Source organism: Leptodactylus fuscus, chromosome 6 (assembly GCF_031893055.1).
Source record: "Leptodactylus fuscus isolate aLepFus1 chromosome 6, aLepFus1.hap2, whole genome shotgun sequence".
NCBI classification, from domain to species: Eukaryota; Metazoa; Chordata; class Amphibia; order Anura; family Leptodactylidae; genus Leptodactylus; species Leptodactylus fuscus.
In genome coordinates, this window is record NC_134270.1 from 67,940,610 (window position 1) to 67,962,183 (window position 21,574).

Here is a 21,574-nt window from a genome sequence, read left to right on the forward strand (position 1 = left end):
GTTCAATATTTCATTTGTTTATGCTGATCCATTGAACGGTTAATTATGTTCTTTTGCAGAAGTTTTGGTAGTTTTTTTCTCTGTTGTTTTGATCACTTGTTTATAGGTTTTTTTTTTTTTTTTTTTTTTTTTACAATTTGTAAAAGTTGCATGACAAATGTTCTAATAAGAAATGTGTTTATTTTGCAGTGAGACATGTTTTGGAAATTTGACCTACATACAAGTTCACATGTGGACACCCTGTTGGAGAGGGAGAATGTTACGCTCTTTGAACTGCTTGAGGAGGAAGATGTGCTCCAAGAGTGCAAAGTAGTCAATCGCAAGCTGGTGGAATTCCTTGTTCAGCCCCAGCACATGGAGGAACTGGTCACCTGCATTACCCAGGAGCCGCCCAGTGATGTGGACGAGAAGATGCGCTATAAGTAAGCTTTAGTTACTTTATAAGTGTGTGTGTATGATATGTATAGATATACTGTCTAGAGATGAGCGAGTACTGTTCGGATCAGCCGATCCGAACAGCACGCTCCATAGAAATGAATGCACCTGGTACTTCCGCTTTGACGTTGGCCAGCCGCTTAACCCCCCGCGTGCCGGCTACATCTATTCATTTCTATGCGAGCGTGCTGTTCGGATCGGCTGATCCGAACAGTACTCGCTCATCTCTAATACTGTCACTTAGGGGCGCCTGTAAAATTGCACTAAAATGTTTTCTATGCTAATTTTTTTTTTCTATAATTGCAAACTTTTTTTTTTTTTTTTTTTATTTAAGCTGTGCTATATTTTTGTCCAATTACTGTTTTGTTTGTCCATTTTAAAACTGTCTAAAAACATATCCTTCTGTATATTATAGTTATAGATTATGGCCTATGTCACTTTCACGCATGTTGTTTGATATTGTTCAGGCAGCCCTGGGGTCTTTTCTAGGTTCTTAGAGCTGGCTGCACAGATAATATAGTAACCCAATCAAAGGGAAGAGCTCCATATGGTCATGCTATTGTCACTACCATCATTGTCAAGGAGTGACACAACGGACATCAGAGGTAACGCCAGCTGTTGGAGCAGGAACTAGGCTATTATTGAACAGCTAAGCACCCACTCTTTCTCCAGTATCATAAAAACATTGAAAAAGGAAGATTCATAAACCACCACTTTGGGATTGACATTAATTAAACTTTTATGGACATCTATAGAACTGATAAAGATGACAGCAGCATCTTTCCAGGGATGATGTTTACCCATAGCATGTAAAGTGGTCTTCTAGATACACACACTAGTCTGGGAGGTACATATTCAAAATGTAAAAAGCATACAATTTTTATTTTATTTTTTACAGGTATGCCAGTGTATCATGTGAGATACTGACAGCAGATGTATCGCAAATTACTGATGCCTTAGGAGAAGATGAGTCTTTACTGAAGCGTCTCTATGGCTTTTTACAAAATGATGACGACTTGAATCCCTTGCTAGCCAGCTTCTTCAGCAAAGTTATGGGAATCCTTATTAACCGTAAGACAGAACAGGTAATATTTAGAAGTCATGTAGATGTAAGATATAGTATAGAAAAAAATAAATAAAAAAATCTTGTTTATTTCATTAGGGGACACAGTACCGTGGGGTATAGACCTGGCCACTAGGAGCCTGACTCTAGGAATAACAAAAGATGTTGGCTCTACTTTTGGGCTCTACCCTTTTCACAGACACTATGCTAGCTAGTTTTAGCCTAGTGCTATAGGAGTCGGGTACGGCGCTGGCTCTGGTCTTCTGTCTTGCATTGTTTTTCTTTTTTAGGTGTAGGGGTGTGTTCAGGGTGTATGCCACACTAATCTCACCCCTCTACAGGCGCTGCGCTCTGTTTAGTGCGCCTTGCTGGACACCCTGTCTCCAGTACCGCATTGGCGGGTGGAATACTGGTGACCCCACTGTCACGTGGGAGGTTTATTGAAGGGGTGACCCTGCAGTGCCTGAAGCTGGCTGATCAGGTAAGTACCTGAAGTAATATCATCCTCGCTGGAGACTAAGCACATCTCCTCCCTGGGCTTCCAGGACTCCTCTTATCCCTCTCATTGGCCCAAGAGAGATCCCTTCTCCTCTTTCAATTCCGTGACAGGTCTTTTCCTTCTCCTCAGAAACTTTTTTTTTTCTGTTACTTTTTTCCTCAGCTGGATCTGTGCCATTATCTTCCTTAGCTGCCCTCCTGCAGTTCTCCTTTCTATTTTTCCAGCCTTTTTTGAAGGACAGAGCACCTGGGAACCTCTGTGCAGTTTTCTGCAGCAGCATGGTGATCACATTTTCTCCTGTTGTCTTGGTAACCTATTTCCCTGAGTTACCCCTTAGGGCCCCTTCCACCATGTCCTCCCATGAAGAGCCAATCTAAGTCTTGGTCCCTACCAGTGCCTCTTTTTATATGTGCATCTGCTGTAATATTGAGTTGCCATGTGGTCAGCCTGAGCCTATCTGCTCTCATTGCCTTCTGCCTAAGCCTACTGAGGAGCCTCCTGGCCCCTCTCCAGCAGACCCTCCTCTGTACTGGGTGGCTTCCCTTACCCGAATTATAGGTGACCTTACCAGAGGTATCCAGTCTGTGGTGGAACCTCTGGAGCGACTGGCTTCTAAGATTGCTGGCAACTTCCATGCACCTCCCCGGGCACCATTATAGCTCCCTTCTCAGCTGCAGGAACTGTCCTCTCAAGAGGACCAGGAAATCATCCTACCTATCCATTCCCTGGATAGAGCCACAGCTCACGGCTCCACTCCTATAGGTGGAGCATTGCCTCCCACTGCACGGTGCATTTCATCTGGGGGTGCCTCTGACTCAGAGCCTCAGCTAGGCACATCTATATCTGCCTTTAAGCAGAAGCTCATCTGTGCGGTCAGAGAATACCCTATATATCTCAGAGGACCCGGATCTCAAGAGGACATCACCTTCTGCCACAGTCACCGCCTTCCTTTGGTCTTCCCCAACCACAGAGCATTTAAGCATATCTTAAAGAAAGGATGGCTTCACCTGGATTATCCCCTGCCTTCCACTAGGAAGTCAGACATCCTCTTTTTTTTCTTTTCCAGACTAGTGTTCAAGTGGTCAGAGCCTTGCAGAGTGGACCCTGGCTTTCCCAGGCTACCATTCTGCCTTTGGCCAACTCCGCCTCCCTCGGACAAGAGGATGGACTCTCTCTCCAAGGTTGTCTTCATAGCTTCTGGATCCTCACTGTGGCCTTCCTTTGCTTCATCTTGGATCAGCAAGGTCTCCATTTCTTAGGCAAGCAGTTCAAAAGGGGCCTCTTCTCCATAGCCCCCCTTAAAGGGATTCTGTCATTACAAGAGACTTCCGCAAAATGGCCGGCTGAACAGCTGGCTGCGCAGGTCCGTCAACCATTTTGCAGTAGTCTCTTGTAAGAGGAAGAGCGAAGAGGAGGAGAATATCCGACTGAGCAGAAGAAAGGTGGGGCTGGAATGCTGTGCTCGTAGCACTGGAGCACGCCTCCTGTGCTTTCTAAGCCCAGGGGGCACACCCTCTGTGCTTTCTGAGTGCAATTAGCATAAAGAAGAAAAGAAGAAAAATTCAAAAATTGCGTTGCGGACCCTTAAGGTAAAGGTAAGTGATGAATAGCCTTTATAAAGGCTATTTCTATGTGTTATTATTTTAAAACCGTTTTCTTTTATGATAGAATCCTTTTAAGGATAATCAGCAACTCGTCTCCCAAATCCTGAACGCTTCCAATGTATGCGGCGTTTTCAATTTTTTTTTATTTTTTTTTTTTTTCTTCTTCACTCCTCCCCTCCCTTCGGGCTGGCTTCCATCCCCCGAGTATTTACAGATGACTTTTCTCTGCTCCAGAGGAGTTGCCGTGATTCCATACTTGGATGACTTCCTGGTGAAAGCCCCCTCCAAGATGGACAATCTGAGCAGCTTATGGATCACCTACTTCACTGGCTTGGCTGGCTTATCAATGAGGAAAAGCCCTGTTTTCTTGCCTTCTTAGCACATGGAATTCCTGGGCATGGTTCTTCTCCTGGAGTCCAAGATATTTGCCCTCTGATCCAATATTTCCCCACTTCCGAGGAAACTCTGTGTTCGTTTTGGTGCTGTATGCGGGTTCTGCGCATGATGGTCTCGATTTTCAAGGCCGTCCCTTCTGTTCAATTCCACTTGTGTGCTCTGCAATTGGCGATTCCGACCAGCCTTGGCCTCCTGATCCTCTTGTCTCATTGGGTTTGCCGAGAGCTTCTGTGGTGGTTCACCTCCCCAGAGGAAGTCCTTTATTCCTCTCCATCAGCAGATGATTTCCACCAACTCCAGTCTTTCTGGTTGGGTAGCAGTCTTTTGGTGCCTTGACAGTTCATTGCCTGTGGTCCAAGTCAGAGCCACCCTCCCTCTAGATCAACCTGCTGAAACTGAGAGCCATCTTCCTTGCCTTGTCTCATTGGATCTTTCTCCTCCAAGGGCTCCTCAGAGTCCAGAATGACAACTCTACTGTGATCGCCTACTTGATTCATCAGGGTGCACCAGGAGCTGTGCGGTCATGCAAGAAGCTTTTTGCTCTCTTTGTTTGGTCCACATTCCACATATGGACCCACTGGGTGGCAGACTTCTTAAGCCAAGGAAGACTCGATCTAGGCGAGTGGTTTCTTCACCAGCAAATCTTTCTCCAGTTTTGCTCTCTATGTGGCACGCCCAATATCAACCTCTTTGCCTCCTTCCTAAACCACAGTAACCCCAGGATCCTCAGCTTACCAATGCTCTTGGTTAGACTCCCACTTTCTGTATCTGTCTCCTCCTCTTCCCTCTCAGGTTTTCAAGAAACTCAAAACCAAGGGGGTTCTAGCCATCCTGATTGCTACAGATTGGCCACACCGGGCCTTGGTCATTAAAGGGGTATTCCCATGTACATAGTTTTTTTTAATTTTGTAGATAATTAAAAGTTAAACATTTTTGCAAATATAAGTAATTAAACATTTAGCAGAGTTTTAAAGGGGCTCTATCAGCAAAATCATGCTGATAGAGCCCCACATATGCGTGAATAGCCTTTAAAAAGGCTTTTCAGGCACCGTAAATGTTATATTAAACTACCCCCCAGTTTTAAAAATAAAACCCTAAAAGGTTGCGTCTTCTTCTTCATCCACGCCCCTTCTTCCTCCGATGTCCTCGGGTCCCATCCTCCTCCGGCGCTCGCGAACTGACACTGATATAAAAAAATACGCAGTAGCATGCGGCCTCTACTACGGCTACTGCGCTTGCCCAGGCCATTTTTTTTTTATCAGTGTCAGTTCGCGAGCGCCGGAGGAAGACTGGACCGGAGGACATCACAGGAAGAGGAAGCGTGGATGAAGAAGACGGCACACCCTGAATGCCTGCCCAGCGTGCACGATGCGTAAGTAGATAACATTCTTTTTTAGGGTTTTATTTTAAAACTGGGGGGTAGTTTAATATAACATTTACGGTGCCTGAATAGACTTTTTAAAGGCTATTCACGCATATGTGGGGCTTGATCAGCATGATTTTGCTGATAGAGCCCCTTTAAAGATTTTCTCTAAATATCTTTAGGTCACCGTCTGTTGTCTTGATTGGTTGCCAGTGAATACGACCATGAATGCAGGAACTTTGTAATGTCAGAAAATCAGCCATGACCGGGATATCTTCTGATACATGTAGTGTCCCTGTCTGATATCCCAGCTACAATAAGAAAATCATTAGAATAGCATTAGTGGTCATAACCATTGGCAATCAATCAAGACAACAGACTGTCATCACTAATAAAGTTAGAGAAAATCTTTAAAACTTTGCAGAATTTTTAATTATATTTGCAAAAATGTTTGACTTTTAATTGTCTACAAATATAGATCTGATTATGTACATGGGAATACCCCTTTAAGCTCCTTGGCCTCTTCCTTTGCAAGTCGACCATCTGTCTCATGGACCCGTGTTCCACCTCATCTTACCTCAGCAGCATGGCTGTTGAAGCAGAGATCCTTGGACATCAAGGTTGTTTGTAGCTTGTAATCCAGACCATGCTCAAGAACCGAAAACCTTAGTCTGTGTAGATGTATTATCACACATGGAAGTCCTATGTCTTGCGGTCCAAGAGCAGTGACTTTCATCAGCTCTCGTTGGCTCTCCCCAGGATCCTGGCTTTTCTCCTATCTGGTCCGGACCAGGACCAGTCTGACTTTATGTAAACTGATGCTGAACGTTAAAGCGTTTAGTTCTTCCCACAGCAAGTTTTTATAAAAAAAAATTCTGACTGCCCTTCACTCATCCATTGAAGGCCTGCAGGCCTCCTTTGATAAGTGGATAGCAGTTGATCTTGGTTGGGTGCTTTACCGTGAACACTTTTTGCTGAATGGAAAATAAGCTGTTATATTGGGGTTTGCCAGCTAAGAGTATAAGCAGGTTGACTCCCAAAGCATTTAGGGGGTTGTTTTGTGTAAACTGTTTATACTAGTCTTACATTCTTGAGATGTTTGTTTTTTATTGTAGCCTGATAACAGGGTTGGGTAGAGGATTGCTTCTTTACTTGGTTGTGTAAAATCTTCAATGACATGTGCATAGGCGTAACTAAATGCTGCACATTTCACAAGCTTACGTAGGAGTATACCTGACAGCTTTCTGCCTTGCCCTCAAATTGAAGCCATTTGTTTTCTTTTGTTTCATAGTGTTTTTTGTTTTTTTTCTTAAATTATTTTGCAGATTATAGCCTTTCTACGTAAGAAGGATGACTTTGTAAATTTGTTGCTGCGGCACATTGGCACATCTGCTATTATGGATTTGTTATTGCGGCTTCTGACGTGTGTGGAACAACCTCAGCTCAGGCAGGATGTATTCAATGTAAGTAAAAATTAACTGTTCTTATTGCAAAGCATGTAATTCAGTAAGATCCTTCATTTTGATGAGTTGAATCATGGCTCTATACTCTCTCCCTACAGCGATGGTCAGGGTGAACGGTTTATTGTCCCAATCCTTCCCTATCCGAAATGGTACTAGGCAAGGATGCCCCCTCTCGCCTCTCATTTTCGTCCTGACTCTTGAACCCTTCCTCCGCCAGGTTCGAGCCGACCCGAACATCTCAGGCGCTGCTCATTCTTCCCGTTTATACAAAGTGGCGGCTTATGCAGACGACTTGCTGTTTTTTCTCTCCTCCCCGCATGTCTCTCTTCCGGCTCTGATGCTCGCCTTTCAGGTTTACTCGACCCTTTCAAATTTTAAAATCAACTTTTCGAAGTCGGAAGCCCTTAATGTGACCCTTTCCTCCTCGGCGGCCACCTCCTTGAGTCAATCTTTCCCTTTTCATTGGGCCTCCACTTCTCTCAAATATTTGGGGGTTTATCTTACTCCGGACCCGAAAGATCTCTTTCGTTGCAACTTCCCCCCACTTCTGGCGTCTATCAGGGCTGATTGTACTCGATGGTCTGCTGGAGCCTTTACTTGGTTCGGGAGGTGCGCGATTTTTAAAATGAACATTCTCCCTCGTCTTCTCTACTTGATGCAGGCGCTTCCCATTCACATCCCTCTGTCTTTTCTTAGATCCCTCACTTCCGTCCAACTGAAGTTCATCTGGTTGGGCAGACCCGCCCGAGTGAGCAAGGCTTTTCTCTTTCGTCCCAAGAGTTGCGGTGGTTTATCGCTTCCGGACCTGAAGTCCTATTACTTGGCTACCCACCTGACTCGTGTCGTGGACTGGTGTAGGCATGCTGTTTCTAAACCTTGGGTCTACATCGAACAGGCATTCTCTCCGATCCCTTTTCAGGTTGCCCCGTGGTTAGACTCCTCCTCATTGTCATCTCTCTTTTCTCACCCTACCCTTGGTCCCACGCTTCGGATTTGTTCCAGAGGCCTTGTTGGCTCCACTCTCCTCCCTAAGGATTCCGCTCTTTTTCCAGTGCTGGGCAATCCTGCCTTTCCACCTGGAATGTTTGACCGAGTTTTTCGTAATTGGCGCCGTCATGGGATTTTCCGTGCCTGTCACTTCCAGGACGCAGGGGGATGGACTACACTTCTGAATTCCCAGGCCCCTCCTGAGCTGCCCCCTTTGGATGCTTGGCGGGGGATGCAACTTCGTCACTTTTTACATTCTCTCCCTGCTCCTGCAGTGTTCCGCATCGAACCTACCCCCTTGGAGAAGATTTGTGTTGGCGCTGGCCCCCTTCGCCACTCCCTCTCGCTCACTTACCGGATCCTGGTTGAACCTCCAGAGGATTTTGTTCCGCCGTTCTTGCTGAAATGGGAATCTGATTTGTCCCTTTCCCTCTCTCAGGAGCAGCGTAGGCGCATTTTTCGCCTTTCTAATACTGCTTCCATCAGCTCTCGCCACCAGGAGGCCAGCTACAAAATCTTGTCCCGATGGTATAGGGTTCCTACGAGACTCCATGCTATGTTTCCTCAGGTCTCCCCATTATGTTGGCGCTGTGGCGATGAGGAAGGCACACTGCTACACATTTTTTGGTCCTGTCCTGCCCTTTCGTCCTTCTGGGAGGGGGTCAAGCGGATAACCCTCCAGCTTACTGAAACTTCTCACCATTTGGGCCCTGCCCTGTTCCTCCTTAATCATTGTGAGTCTTCTGTAAAGGTCTTTAAGCGCTCCATACTTAGATTCCTGATCCTCGCTGCCCGGGCTTGTATCCCCCTTTTTTGGAAACGAGTGGATCCTCCTCCTCTCTCCCTCTGGATTTCGAAGGTCAACGAGATAATGCGCATGGAAAATCTCACGTCTTTCCTGCATGGCACGACTGAGGCGTACATCAAAACCTGGTTCTACTGGTTCAGGTTTCAACAGTCTGCAGAGTACCGGACGCTTCTGGGTTCTGACCCCTCCTCTGATTGATGCTCTTGTTGTTCGTCTCAGGTATTTGACCAGTGGTTCCTCCCGAGCCCTTCCCAACTGGCTGTGGTATGGATGACCTGACGAGCGCTCTCTCTGGTTTCCTGACTGCTCACACTCACCCCTACCTACCCTTTCACCCCCCACATTTAGTCCTCTCCCCCACCCATCTGTCCCACTAACCCCCTCCCTCCTCCTCCCCCCCTTTTTCCTTTTTCTTTTTTCTATGTTGTTTTCTTTGTCTTTAATTTTTTTTTTTTTTTTTTTATTCTTCTATGATTGTATTTTGTGTTGCACTGTGTGCTTTTTCTGTTCGCAGGGCGGGTGTTCGCCCTGTAACTCGTAATTGTTTTTTCTTTTCTTATTGTATAAAAAAAAAAAAAAAAAATTTTCAATAAAGTTTGAGTTACAAAAAAAAAAGATCCTTCATTTATCTGACAGAAATGGAAACCTTTCCATCAGTATGAACAGAGCCTTACCTAAAGTTGGTCATACACATTAGATGCATGTCTACAGAACTCTCCAATTTCACTGAGGCTTTGAGGCCATGGTCTTGCAGTGTGATTTTTGCATAAAAACTAAAAAAAAATCTTGCTGTACCCTCTAAAATTCACCAAAGCTCAGGATTTGTTATGATTGGGAACAGCTTAAGGTTATGGAGAAATGGATTGGAGCCCCACCTGAGGTTTTGTTCTCCCTCTCCTCCATTTGGTCAAGTGTACATGTTTATGGCAGATTCTACCAACATGACTCTGATGTATATAGCCACCTCAGTACCTGTGGATCTTGGCTCATTAACATGGGATTACTTAAGTCTTGTGTATTCATGTGTTGATGAGACTAATTCATTTGGATGCTCATGTATCACAGCACCAAATATTAATGTGCCTCACTGCCTCCCTGGTCCACAAAAGCCATAATTACAATAAATAATGAGCCAAAACCCAATCCATAACCTCCTGGTGAAGGCTTCCATCAGCAGCAAATTTTCTTCTACAGTGCACAGAATGAAAAGGAGCTGAAATATCATTTTTAATGTGAACTGCACAGATGACAATACAGATACATGGATGATATATAACGTTATATTAGTTAAAATCTTTATTAATCTCATCTCATTAGGATAGGGAATAAGTGTCTTTTTGCTGTTGGCTTGATCACTTCGTTCATGAGGGATGCATGTACTGTGAGCTGTCCAAAGGGCACACCCTGCATTTAGATATTAGTCTTGTGGATAGGGAATAAGTGCCATTTGTTGGAAAATCCCTTTAAAAAGTAGATGGTGGTGAGGGGCTCATACAATGACTAGATCTATGTATTTATGGCATCAAAAATTGTTCATATTCAGGTTTTAACAACCCTAGAGGAAAAATTTGCCCAACAAGACCTCAAGAAGAGTTAACACCCATAAAGCACTAATGCAGTACTTTAGATGGGTAGTACAAGTGAATGTAACAAACTGTATGTAATGTAACAATTTTAATATGTTTCAATCTCCACTTATCAAACTTAATTACATTTTATATGGAAGTCTACGTAGAGGGAAAGGAGGAGGCTATTGATAAAAACAATCTTTCACTTCTGACACGTTTGTTAAAGATATGTGTGTATATTCACATGCACTATTAATTTATGAAGAGTTTTTATAATTACAGATACACTTTAACAAACACTCAGTTGGATCAATAAACAGAATACCCAGATGTGCCATTGTAATCAAAGCCCAAATATTAACTACTACTGCAGATGTGTATCTTGTCATAAACTTTTTCATGACTTGTATATATGTCATTGTATTTATATTTCTGTTTATATAACAGTTGTCACATTTTTGAGAATTAGTCTTTACATAATGAAACATGTGGCACTATACATTTGTTGACTATAAAGACCTTGTTAAGGTAGCTTCCCTTTGAGTCTCTTAACACATTTATAAATTATGTAAAAAAAAATATAAATTGTTGTGTGCTGTTTTCCATCACTGAGTACTGTGATGCTTAGTTGTGGTGGAGGTGTCTTGTGGCAGCACGCTGCTTGCATCCATTGAATTGTCCACAGATGGAGGAGAATGTGACAGAACCTCTCTACACGCTGTGCCGGTGCTAGTTTCCTGGACACTGTTTCAGAGGAGGATGTAGACTACTTGTGTGGTCACATGTTCCTCCTTCTGTGGCTATATTATGGACAAGAACATACAGCTTGGAAGAAGCATAGCACTTGTGAGACAAGCAATAAGTTAGATTTATTGGACAATATACATACAATGTGTGAAATATGTATATTTCATTAGACAATCCTGATCTATATGTGTAAACAGCCATGTTTCAATCAGCCATTTTCTTTATCAAGCAAATGTGAATACCGTATTTCTATTTATTTTCCACATGTTGGACTGCTGCTTCATTTGTCTAATGAAATCTATGTACCTCACACATTATACAGTATGTCTGTTGTCACAAAAGTGTGCTGTGGTCCCTCTTCTCCGCTTCATTGGGTCGGAGCACCCTATTGCAAGCACCACATTGCCATGGAGAGTGCAGTACTATTAATACCACATTAAAGTGCATACAGCTGTCTTAGCCAGGGTGTGCTGCTTCCCAATTACATAAGTGACATAGAACTAGTGAGAAACACATATATGCAAGTTTATGAAAATGCTGTTTCCAGTGCACGTTGATGATAACTGAAGAGCTCTGGATTGACGCTGATCTCATTTTGGGTAAAATGTTTGCACAGAGAAGTGTTTGAGCTTAGTCCTTGTACTTAAAAGGGTCTCACAGGAACTGTAGTATTGTACATTATTCTTTGAAATTTTTCCTTACCTCATAGGCAATATAATGTGACGTTATTTCCTCCTATTTCTTATACACAGTGGCTGAATGAAGAAAAAATCGTTCAGAGGCTGATTGACATGATTCATCCTTCAAAGGATGATAATGTAAGTATAGTTTTTCCCTTGTTTTTCTGCATTTCTTAAAGAAACAATCCCAAATATTTTTATTCATCTGCCTTTCTAACAGGAATATTTGGGGAGCGCTTCTTTAAAGGTCAGCATGTAGTTTTTGAGCTCATAGCAGTCTACTAAGCTTTAAACAGCAGTTTCTCTTTAAAGGGGTTGTCCGATGAAAAGCATCCTATCTATACTGCTAGTTTGTGGATTTAAGACTCTTCCTAAATACATTGCTTTATCAAAACTGCTTTGTTTGGCCGCTATCTTAATTTATTCACTTCATTGTTGACACTTCCTTTTCTATGGCCACTGGGCTTATCTGCTCATTTCCTCAGGGGAGGGAGGGGCTGATGAGCAATGAAGCTCCTCAGATAGGGGAGGGGGGAGGTGAGAGCTCCGGGATTACTGTGCTGTCTATCTTCACTTTTTTCCACTTATCAGCTGGTTTAATTGAATTTATTTATTTATATTACTCTAGGTTCACACTTGTGCTGGGGTTTACGTTCAGAATGGAAACCCAATCTGCTTACAAATAAGACTATAATGGAGTCCGCCGGGTTTCTGTCAAGCTTCTGCCCGAGAAAATGTGGAGAGAAGTGTCCTACTCGCAGGACTTTTCTCTCTGCAATTTTCATGCATAGTGGGGAATGAAATCCCTGAGCGCTCACTGACCGTAGATGTGATGCCTGGTGCATTTTTGTATCTGTTGTAGTGACTGAGACAAAAAAAAACAACTCATTGATGCAACTGATATATGCGAATGTAACCGAACACCATCTACTGTGTGTGCGAGGCAAATGTGTTTCCTTGTTTTAATATCATTTTGTTTTTATTGTTGCAGCAACATTCCAATGCTTCACAGTCACTGTGTGATGTTATTCGACTGAGCCGTGAGCAGATGATCCAGATTCAGGACAGTCCTGAGCCTGACCAGTTACTAGATACTCTGGAGAAGTAAGGCATGAGAATTTACCTGTAGATTTACGGTGGCATAGTATATATTAATATGGTAGAAGTTTTGTTTGATCATGTGTACTTGTAAGTGGGTGTTCACACTTGCGACTGCAGTCCATCTGTCATGATTCTTCTGAAATTGTCGAAAAACAGATTAGTAATGGTGTGTAAATGGTGCATTTAAAAAAACCATTCACACGAGGGGTTTTTAAAGCAATCCACATGTATCTGTTTCAACCTCTCCGCCGTGAATTGGCTTTTTTTGGACGGACGCAAACAGACAACTGCGGATTGCTTTAAAAACCATTGAATTGAAAAGGTTTTTTTAACAGCCCGTTTGCAAACTCTTCCCAATCTGTTTTTCTGCAGTTTCGGTGGGTTCACGACAGACAGCGGCACAAGTGTGAATGAGGCATAACTAGTACTGTTTGTTATCGTACATAACATTAATGTAAGGAGCATAAAGCACGGGTCCTGTAGCATTGTATACATGAAAGAAACCTGAAGAACTCAGGACCCGGTAACTGCTTCAGCCAATCACCAGTTGGGGCAGGAGAGCACAGAATTTTGCACCTAAACCATTTTGTTAATCTAAGGCCTAAGTTCTGGAAAAGCTGCATTTTTTTCGTTGCAAATTTTGCTGCGTTTTTTTAAGCCAAAGCCTGAATTTAACAAAAGATAATGCTTTTCTGGAAGTTGACATTTTCTGTAGAATTTATTATTATTAATAATAATAATAATAATAATAATAATAATATAATAATATTTATTTATTTATATAGCACCATTAATTCCATGGTGCTTTACATTTGGGGGTTTACATACAATACACAGAATGTACAGGTAGATATAATACTAACAATGACCGACTGGCACAGTGGGGTAGAGGGCCCTGCCCGCGAGGGCTTACAATCTATGAGGGAAGGGTGGGAGTACAGACTTTGGGGCGGTGTTACTGGACTTAAATTGTGACATTGATCATGTCGGTAGCAAGTGTATTAGCAGCCAGGGCAATAAAAATATCCACTTATATCCATTGTGAATGCTTTGTGTTCGCAGTTATTGCAAGGATTTCTTATTTAGATGATAGTCTTTTATAGATTTTGTTTGAAGCATCTTCCTTTCTTTTCACAGACAGGAGACTATTGAGCAGCTTCTTAGTAATATGTTTGAAGGAGATCATAATGAGTCTGTTATTGTTAATGGAATCCAAGTACTTCTAACTTTATTGGAGCCTCGAAGGCCAAGGTAAGCTCTGTAGTATCTGCACCACATTTTGGTCTTGAAGATTAGCTTCACATCAGTCTCCAAAGCAGATCTGTCAGAAATTTCCAGACCAAAAAAATGCAAGCCCTTTTTTTTTTTATGTAGCTTTCAGTTTAACACACAAACAAAAAAGTAACTGTGTTGTATAACATAACGCTTTGACGTAGCTGCCACGTAATGAATTTTGCCAGTCATATGTATTATTACATGGCAGACATTTATATAAATGGCCATCAACATATTTTATTTAGACGCTGAATATGACAAAAGTTTAACAAGAGACACCTTCCCTGAAGAGAGTTTAACTGCAAGGCCTCAGTAGTAATGGTCAATGTGTACACATTTTGTGTTAAGTGGTATTATTAGATTATAGATTATGCTAGTGCCGGGCAATTAATCGCAAAATAACTGAAACCAAGTGTCAGCTCGGGAAAAGGGGAGTGTCCTAAAATAACCGTTCATTAATTGTAATTGGGGTAAAATGTTTAATTGCACATAATATGAATAACCACAAGTGGAGGGCCTGATATGGAAAGTATAGTAGAAAATTCTTCTCTTAAAGAGGTTTTCTGGGAGTTAAATATCGATTATCTATCCTCAGGATAGCTCATCAATATCTTCATGGACTAGTGACTAAACCTTCACTTGTCACATGGCCTGTTTGCACCTCAGTCCCATTCAAGTGAATGGATCTGAGCTGCAATACTAAGCACAGTCCCTACCGTACTCAATATACAGCACTGTGCTTGGTATTCAGTGAAGAGGCTGCAGCACTTATCTGGACTTCTGTATCTTCAAATGGCTGATCAGTGAGAGTCCCTCATGTTGGACCCCCCACTGATCTGATATTGGTGGCCTGTTCTTCGCATAGGTCATCAGTATTACAAATCTGGAAAAACTTTTAAGATTTAAAATTGTGTTTGTATGGGTGGTATCAATTTATTTGGGATTGCAGATTATGGATTTGGGGTTTCCAGCAATATCATGACCTCTGGTTTATGTGATCTGAAGTGGCGTTCGCTATTTAATTACCTTTGAGGATTAGGAAAGGGAGGGGGACCGTGTGACCCTGGGGAAGGCAGGTAATTGCTGTTTTGGATCACATGGTCTGAGAGTAGTGATGTTGCTGGAACACTTGGGTCCATCATCGGCGATCCCCGAGACCAGGTACATAAATTAGTACTCCTTGGACATCCCCTTTTAATATGAACTTGTCACCATGAAAATACAGTGTCGCCTGCAGGAGGTATTGATGTACAGTTTTGTGGGGAAAGATTTCTTATCCATTTATTTCTCTTTCTATGGCTACGGGGATAAATTGTCCAGTGAGCAGTCCCATCAGTAACGGACAGCCTCCCCTCTATGTGACTACAGAGAGAGCTCAGTTACCTTCTAAGCATAGAAATAAATGACAAGTTAAACAATCACTATCTATCAATCTGCCCAGCTTCTCTTTCTATGTAATATACTGCCTGAATATTACATAGCACTTTCATGGTGACAGGTTCTCTTTAAGGACACTCATAAATCGGAAGTAATGTAACTAACTCCATGAACATGTGAATGATTTGTGGTTTCTTTTACAGACCTGAACTGGGAGGATTGAATGCTTTTTACGCTAATTTAGAGGGTCAACTGGAGATTAATCCGCCTGGCATAGATTCTTCTTCCAATACACAAGCAAGTTTAGGCACATTGTTGGCTATCAAGCAGAGTTTAAAGGGCTTTCATCAGCTCCTCATTGATCCTCCCAAGGTAAAACCCAGGACTATATAGCTATTCCATCTTTTTTGTTAGTTTATACTGCCCATTTCACTTTGTTTGAATATTAGTTACATGGAAGTGCAAATCTTTGTATACAAATTGTGTTATTGTTCAAGTGTTGGAAATGGAAGATTACCTGCCTCTTTTCTTCTCAGCACATTTTTTTTTTAATGTGTGTGTATTTCTAACACTTTGTAGACGGATGGAACAGATATCCTAAAGGGGATCTACTGATTATTCCAAAATGGCTAACGCTAGATTCGCACTACTAGTGTTTGTGTTTCTGTCCTTCAGGTCCGTATGGGGACCTAAAAGGCTGAGACACTGTCTGCACAGCAAGCGGTTTCACATAGAAACCGCAGACCTAATAGACTATAATGGGGTACGTCAGGTTTCCGCTGTTTCTATATGGAAACTGTTGGCAAGAAGAGTTCTCCTTGCAGATCTTTTCTCTCTGACAATCTTAGGCAAATTCTGCGGCAGAGACACCTATAGAGATACCAACGCTAGTGTGAACCTTAAACCTTTCATACTTTTTTTTTTTTTCCCCTTCCTTTTTTCAGAAGGAAAGCTTGCAAACAACTTGGGGTGTTCTTGATCCACCATTAGGAAATACTCGACTCCATGTGGTGAAATTGCTTACTAGCATAGTTAATGCAAACAACAAGGCCTTAAACCAAGAACTCATTGCGCTTGATTCGGTCAACACCATGCTGGTAAGTTGCATGTAAGTAATTACATATGACGGAAACGGCCTGGTTTTCCTTGCTAAATATATTTTTGGTTATTCTTTTTAGAATTTGTACTTCAAGTACATGTACAACAATTTCTTACACTCTCAAGTTGAAGCCTGTATCACCATAATTTTGAATGCAAGTTCAATGGAAGATGTCAATGAGAGCAATATACAGGAGAACTTGCTTGTTACATATGTAAGTGTGAAAAATATTGACTTGTCTAGGAAAGTGGTGGGATTGTGTTTCATGCTTTTAACCTGGCAGTGATGAAATAGTTACAATGAACCTAGCAGCAAGTTTTATAACTGGTGAAAAAGACTTATGCTCCATTAATATGGGTCTAAGAGCACCTGACTATAAGCAGGTACAGGGTCATTTACATTTTCCAGTTATCAGCAAACTAGAATTTATTCTAGTAACATACAATAAATGAATAACTCCATCATAACTTGACTGGATGACACCGCCATATCTGATTAACCATGCAATGACTGGATAACACCCCAATACCGTTATTGGAATATTAAGCGTTAACAGCACGGTAGCACAGAACTTTAATTCTTTTGTTTTGGGCACATATATAATACAGTGAGCACTCCAATTCTGAGCCTCCATCTGAAGACCTTAAGGCCACATGCACACGGATGATTATTACTTATTTATATACAATCTGCAATGTTTTACAGTAGCAGCAAAGTAAATTAGATTTTAACAAATCTTATCTACATGTTGCTGAAGTTGTAAATGCGTATATTGACATGGGGCAGTGGATTTTTAGAATCTACAGCATATCAAGTGATTGGGAGTGAAACCCAAAGCAGGTTCATCACAAAAATCACTATACTATACAGTATACATATACACAGTACTATACAGTGCATAGAGCTGAAAGTTGTTAACTCCAAGCCTTGTATAGCGGCCCATTGACTTCATTTTAACAAGGCCCTACCACCCCTGTTCACATGTCTGTTGTAGTAAATTACTCCGATCCCCTTCAAATAGTATTTCTGAAGCTTTTATTTCTGTGACTCCATGTGATCCAATTCCTTCTAGAAACTTGTAAATAAATTGACAGCTGGGCATGACTGTTTTTGTTCATACAACTGGCAGCACTGACGGGTCATTTTCTCTGGATAACAACCATTGCCCATTGATTTTTAATAGATGATGCGCATCGAATGTAATATGTACATACTGATTATCAATGCACAGCTAAATACTTATATTTGTTTCTAAATATTAGCTTCTACAGAAATGCCAGCTTGTGCAGAGGATACTGTCAGCATGGGAAGATAATGAGAAAGAACAGTAAGTTATTTATATATGGATATATATATATATATATATATATATATATATATATATATATATATATATATATATATATATATATATATATATATATAATTTTATTGCAGAGATAAAGCATTGGTAGGTTGTGTCATAGCCCCCTTATTAAAGATGTGTTGTTGATGTGGCCATCACACTTCTACTGTATGTTACTGGCCTGACTGGTTAGGCACTATTTAGTTTGTTCTTCACTGCAGAGATTACCTCCTATATCATCTGGTTGTTATCTATAATGTTTGACAATTAACTCAGGCCTGGTTCACATCTGCGTTCGGGTTTCAGTTTGGGGAGTCTGCTTGGGGACCCCCTGAACGGAAACCTATACACATTAAATCTAAGGAAACCACATGGATCCCATAGACTATAATGGGGTTTATGTGGTTTCCATTCAGTTCCTGCACGAATCATGCAGAGAGAAAAGTGCTGCTATGGGGTCTGCAGGTTTGCCAGGTATCCACTTTTTAATGTGTATAGGGAGTCCCAAACGGACTCCAGAATGGAATCCCGAACACAGATGTGAATAGGGCCTGAGCAGAGTTTGGACATGCGGCCTTCTAGTATCTCTTCGACTCACTTAATACCTGGTCAAAGGTAGGAACTTTCTGGTACTACTTCAGTGGAAAAATTACAAAAGTGAGTCAAGGAGATCTGAGGTGATTCAATACCTTATAGTGGAAAAGAGGCTATTATTTTTTGATGATGTATTCAGTTTAAGCCACTGGGAAAATTAATCTCATAACATGCTACATAGATTTTTTTTTTTCATGCTTCCATGAGATCATTCTCTTGCCCATTGAGCACAGAGTTCCATAATACCACCAAACCTTTTAAAGCATTAAACCTTTAAACAAATTTTTGATTTTCTGCAATCTACTTCTGTAAAATCCTGTGTCTTTGTTTCACTTTTTTAAAATGTATTATTTATTTATATGGCACCATTAATTCCATGGTGCTTTACATTTGAGGGTTTACATACAATACACAAAATATACAGGTAGATATAATACTAACAGTGACCGATTGGCACAGTGGGATACAGGGCCCTGTCCACGAGGGCTTACGATCTATGAGGGAAGGGGGGATAGAGAAAGGAGGAGAGGGAGAGACTGTACAGATGGTGGTGTGGTGATAGTGTTATTGGAGATTGTAGGCCTTCCTGAATAGGTGAGTCTTCAGGGCCTTCTTGAAGCCTGTGATTGTGGGGGTCAGTCTTATGTGTCTTGGTAAGGAGTTCCAGAGTATGAGGGATGCACGGGAGAAATCTTGGAGACGGTTGTGTGAGGAGCGGATGAGAGCACAGCGGAGTAAGAGGTCTTCGGAGGATCTGAGGTTACGTGTGGGCAGGTAGCGGGAGATTAGTTCAGAGATATATGGAGGTGCCAGGTTGTGGATCGCTTTGAATGTTAACATTAGTAGCTTGAACTCAATTCGCTGGGCTATAGGTAGCCAGTGGAGGGACTGGCAGAGGGGAGCAGCCGGTGAAGATCGGGGGGTGAGGTGAATTAAGCGGGCTGCGCAGTTTAAGGTTGCTGGGAGTCCATGGAGAAGGGTATTCCAGTAGTCTAAGCGGGAGATTGAGGGCCTGGACGAGCATCTTAGTAGCACCTGGACGAGCATCTTGTTTCTACATGGAACTGTTTCTTCCTCTCGCTGAATGTTACTATGTGTGGAATACAGGACTGTGTAAAATGTAGAGGAAATAAGAGTTGGTGTCATATGAAAGAGGGTATTCTCTTCTTTCATATGACACTAAGGGTGCAGTGGCGGCTTAGTTCTTTCCACAGTTTCTATACAGCCATATGATATAAAAATCCCAATCCTGACTGTTTTAAACCAGTGATATCTTGAGATTGGATTATGGAACCTTAGTACCATATGAAAGAAGAGAATCTCCTCTTTCATATGACACCAAAAGCAAGTTTGTATGTTTTAGAATGTCAGAGAGATAGTGGTTTGAATGGACTTTCTCCTACTCTCATTTTCTATTCATTTCTTACAGTCCGTATACCATACACACTGAGAAACAGGGAACAGCTCTCTTTGGGGAAGGCAGGGAAAGAGTGAAAACTTGCAGAACTTCACTGAAATTATCCAAAATTTGCCAAAAAAATACACAAAAATACAGCCAAAAAAAAAATAAATCAAAGTTGTAAGAAAGTTTAGTTATGCTTTAATTCTGAGGCCCTGAAGTTTTGGAAGACATGTAAATATTCTTATACACTCATAGATTCTTATAGCCGATCATCTATGATTTAGCATTGATCTCCTCTTCTGGGTCTCCCGTTGTTGAACAATTTTTTTTTTCTTTTTATATATCTGTTCTGTTCATATTTTAGGTCAGAAGGTGGACGGAGGAAAGGGTTCATGGGTCATCTCACTAAAATGGCAAATTCACTGGTGCAAAGTTCAGAAAAAGGTCCCAACTGTGCTCTCCTTAGTGAGCTTATCAAAGGTGACTGCAAGTTTTTGATAGAAATATTTATGCAGAGTGTCATTTTGAGACGCAGATTCATGTTTTGTATACACACCATGTCATTATAATTCTGGCCTTTATGCATTCACAGAGCTCCCAGATGAAGAGCAGGAGCGGTGGGAAAACTTTGTTTCAGGGTCTTTGACTGACACCAACAAGAAGAACACAGTAGACCTTGTAAGGATTGTATTGTTACTTTTATGTTCTGTTCAAAGACCTGCAGGCATACTAGAAGTACTGATTGTGACCACGGCGCATGAAGGGTTTAGCTGGTGTACATGGTAAAACACCTTAGAGCAGGCATAGGAGTTGTAACAACTGATGCCTTGCTACAATAGTCGGGTTCAAGCAAAACTCCAATTCCTTCTGAATTTTATCTTTGCTCCCAGTACATGATTTTGTGCTGCCTGTAGGTCAACATAACAGTAAAATCCTCCATTTTGGCTTCAGTCTTTCTGCTGCTTTTCAGCATGACGTAGGCAGTCATAATGGGCTACATAACTTAAAGGGGTTGTCCGGGATAAACTTTTATTTTTTATATTAGGCCAGGGAAAGTGGGCAAAAAACCCCATACTTACCTGTCTTTGGTGTTCTGATAACTCTCAGCGTGGTGCAGTCCTGCTGCTCTGGTGTGTTCTGGGTGAAGTCCCTGGAAGAAAAAAAAATAGTAAATTGAATTCATTAAATTGAATATACAACCTGCGTTGTTTTAAAGAGCATATTACATTGACAAACACCATACCTTTATTAATAGTCTCATTTGCATAGCAATATTCAAATTAGACAATTAGTGGACTCAAGAGATGCCTGGGAACACGTTTCTTGCCTTCTGTATGTTGCTTCCCCACTACTATGACATTACCCATACTACTCTGCAAAATATCAGTGGTTAAAATAAAAGTCCTGCCTTGTCAAATGTGGAATTGGATTCTGTTTCTTTAGAGCTCAGACTGTTGACAGTAGTTCTCTAAAAACTGTGATAAAGTGGGCAGCATTGAAATGGCAGAGCAGAGTTATCGGCTTAAGGAGACGTTGATATAGAGGAGATTAAATATATCGTGTACTAGCCTCTGCCCCTGACTTCGTGAGTGTTGTTGGCGTCGATGATCCGCCTATATTCAGCAAATTACTGCCGTTGATGGTTGGCCTGCTCTGGCGTTTTGGCAACTGTCAAGCTGGCCTACCGCTGAACTTATTCCTCGTGCAGTTCCCGTGATTCTTCCAGCATCTCAGTAGCTCGCTGGGATGCCATATGAGTGTGTTGTTG

At 41.7% G+C, this 21,574-nt stretch overlaps 1 protein-coding gene across 2 annotated transcripts in view; it reads left to right on the forward strand.

Moving 5' to 3' along the window:
- Positions 1–21,574, forward strand: part of PPP6R1 (protein phosphatase 6 regulatory subunit 1) — a 53,023-nt gene that overhangs the window by 13,390 nt on the left and 18,059 nt on the right. For both annotated transcript variants that reach the window (XM_075280122.1, XM_075280123.1), the window contains exons 2-13: positions 190–422; positions 1,334–1,520; positions 6,686–6,823; positions 11,686–11,751; positions 12,605–12,717; positions 13,852–13,965; positions 15,570–15,738; positions 16,311–16,463; positions 16,545–16,679; positions 17,728–17,792; positions 20,171–20,286; positions 20,399–20,484. In XM_075280122.1, the coding sequence (XP_075136223.1) occupies positions 196–422; positions 1,334–1,520; positions 6,686–6,823; positions 11,686–11,751; positions 12,605–12,717; positions 13,852–13,965; positions 15,570–15,738; positions 16,311–16,463; positions 16,545–16,679; positions 17,728–17,792; positions 20,171–20,286; positions 20,399–20,484 (1,569 nt within the window). In that variant the 5' untranslated portion in view covers positions 190–195. The remainder of the gene's footprint in view (positions 1–189; positions 423–1,333; positions 1,521–6,685; positions 6,824–11,685; positions 11,752–12,604; positions 12,718–13,851; positions 13,966–15,569; positions 15,739–16,310; positions 16,464–16,544; positions 16,680–17,727; positions 17,793–20,170; positions 20,287–20,398; positions 20,485–21,574) is intronic.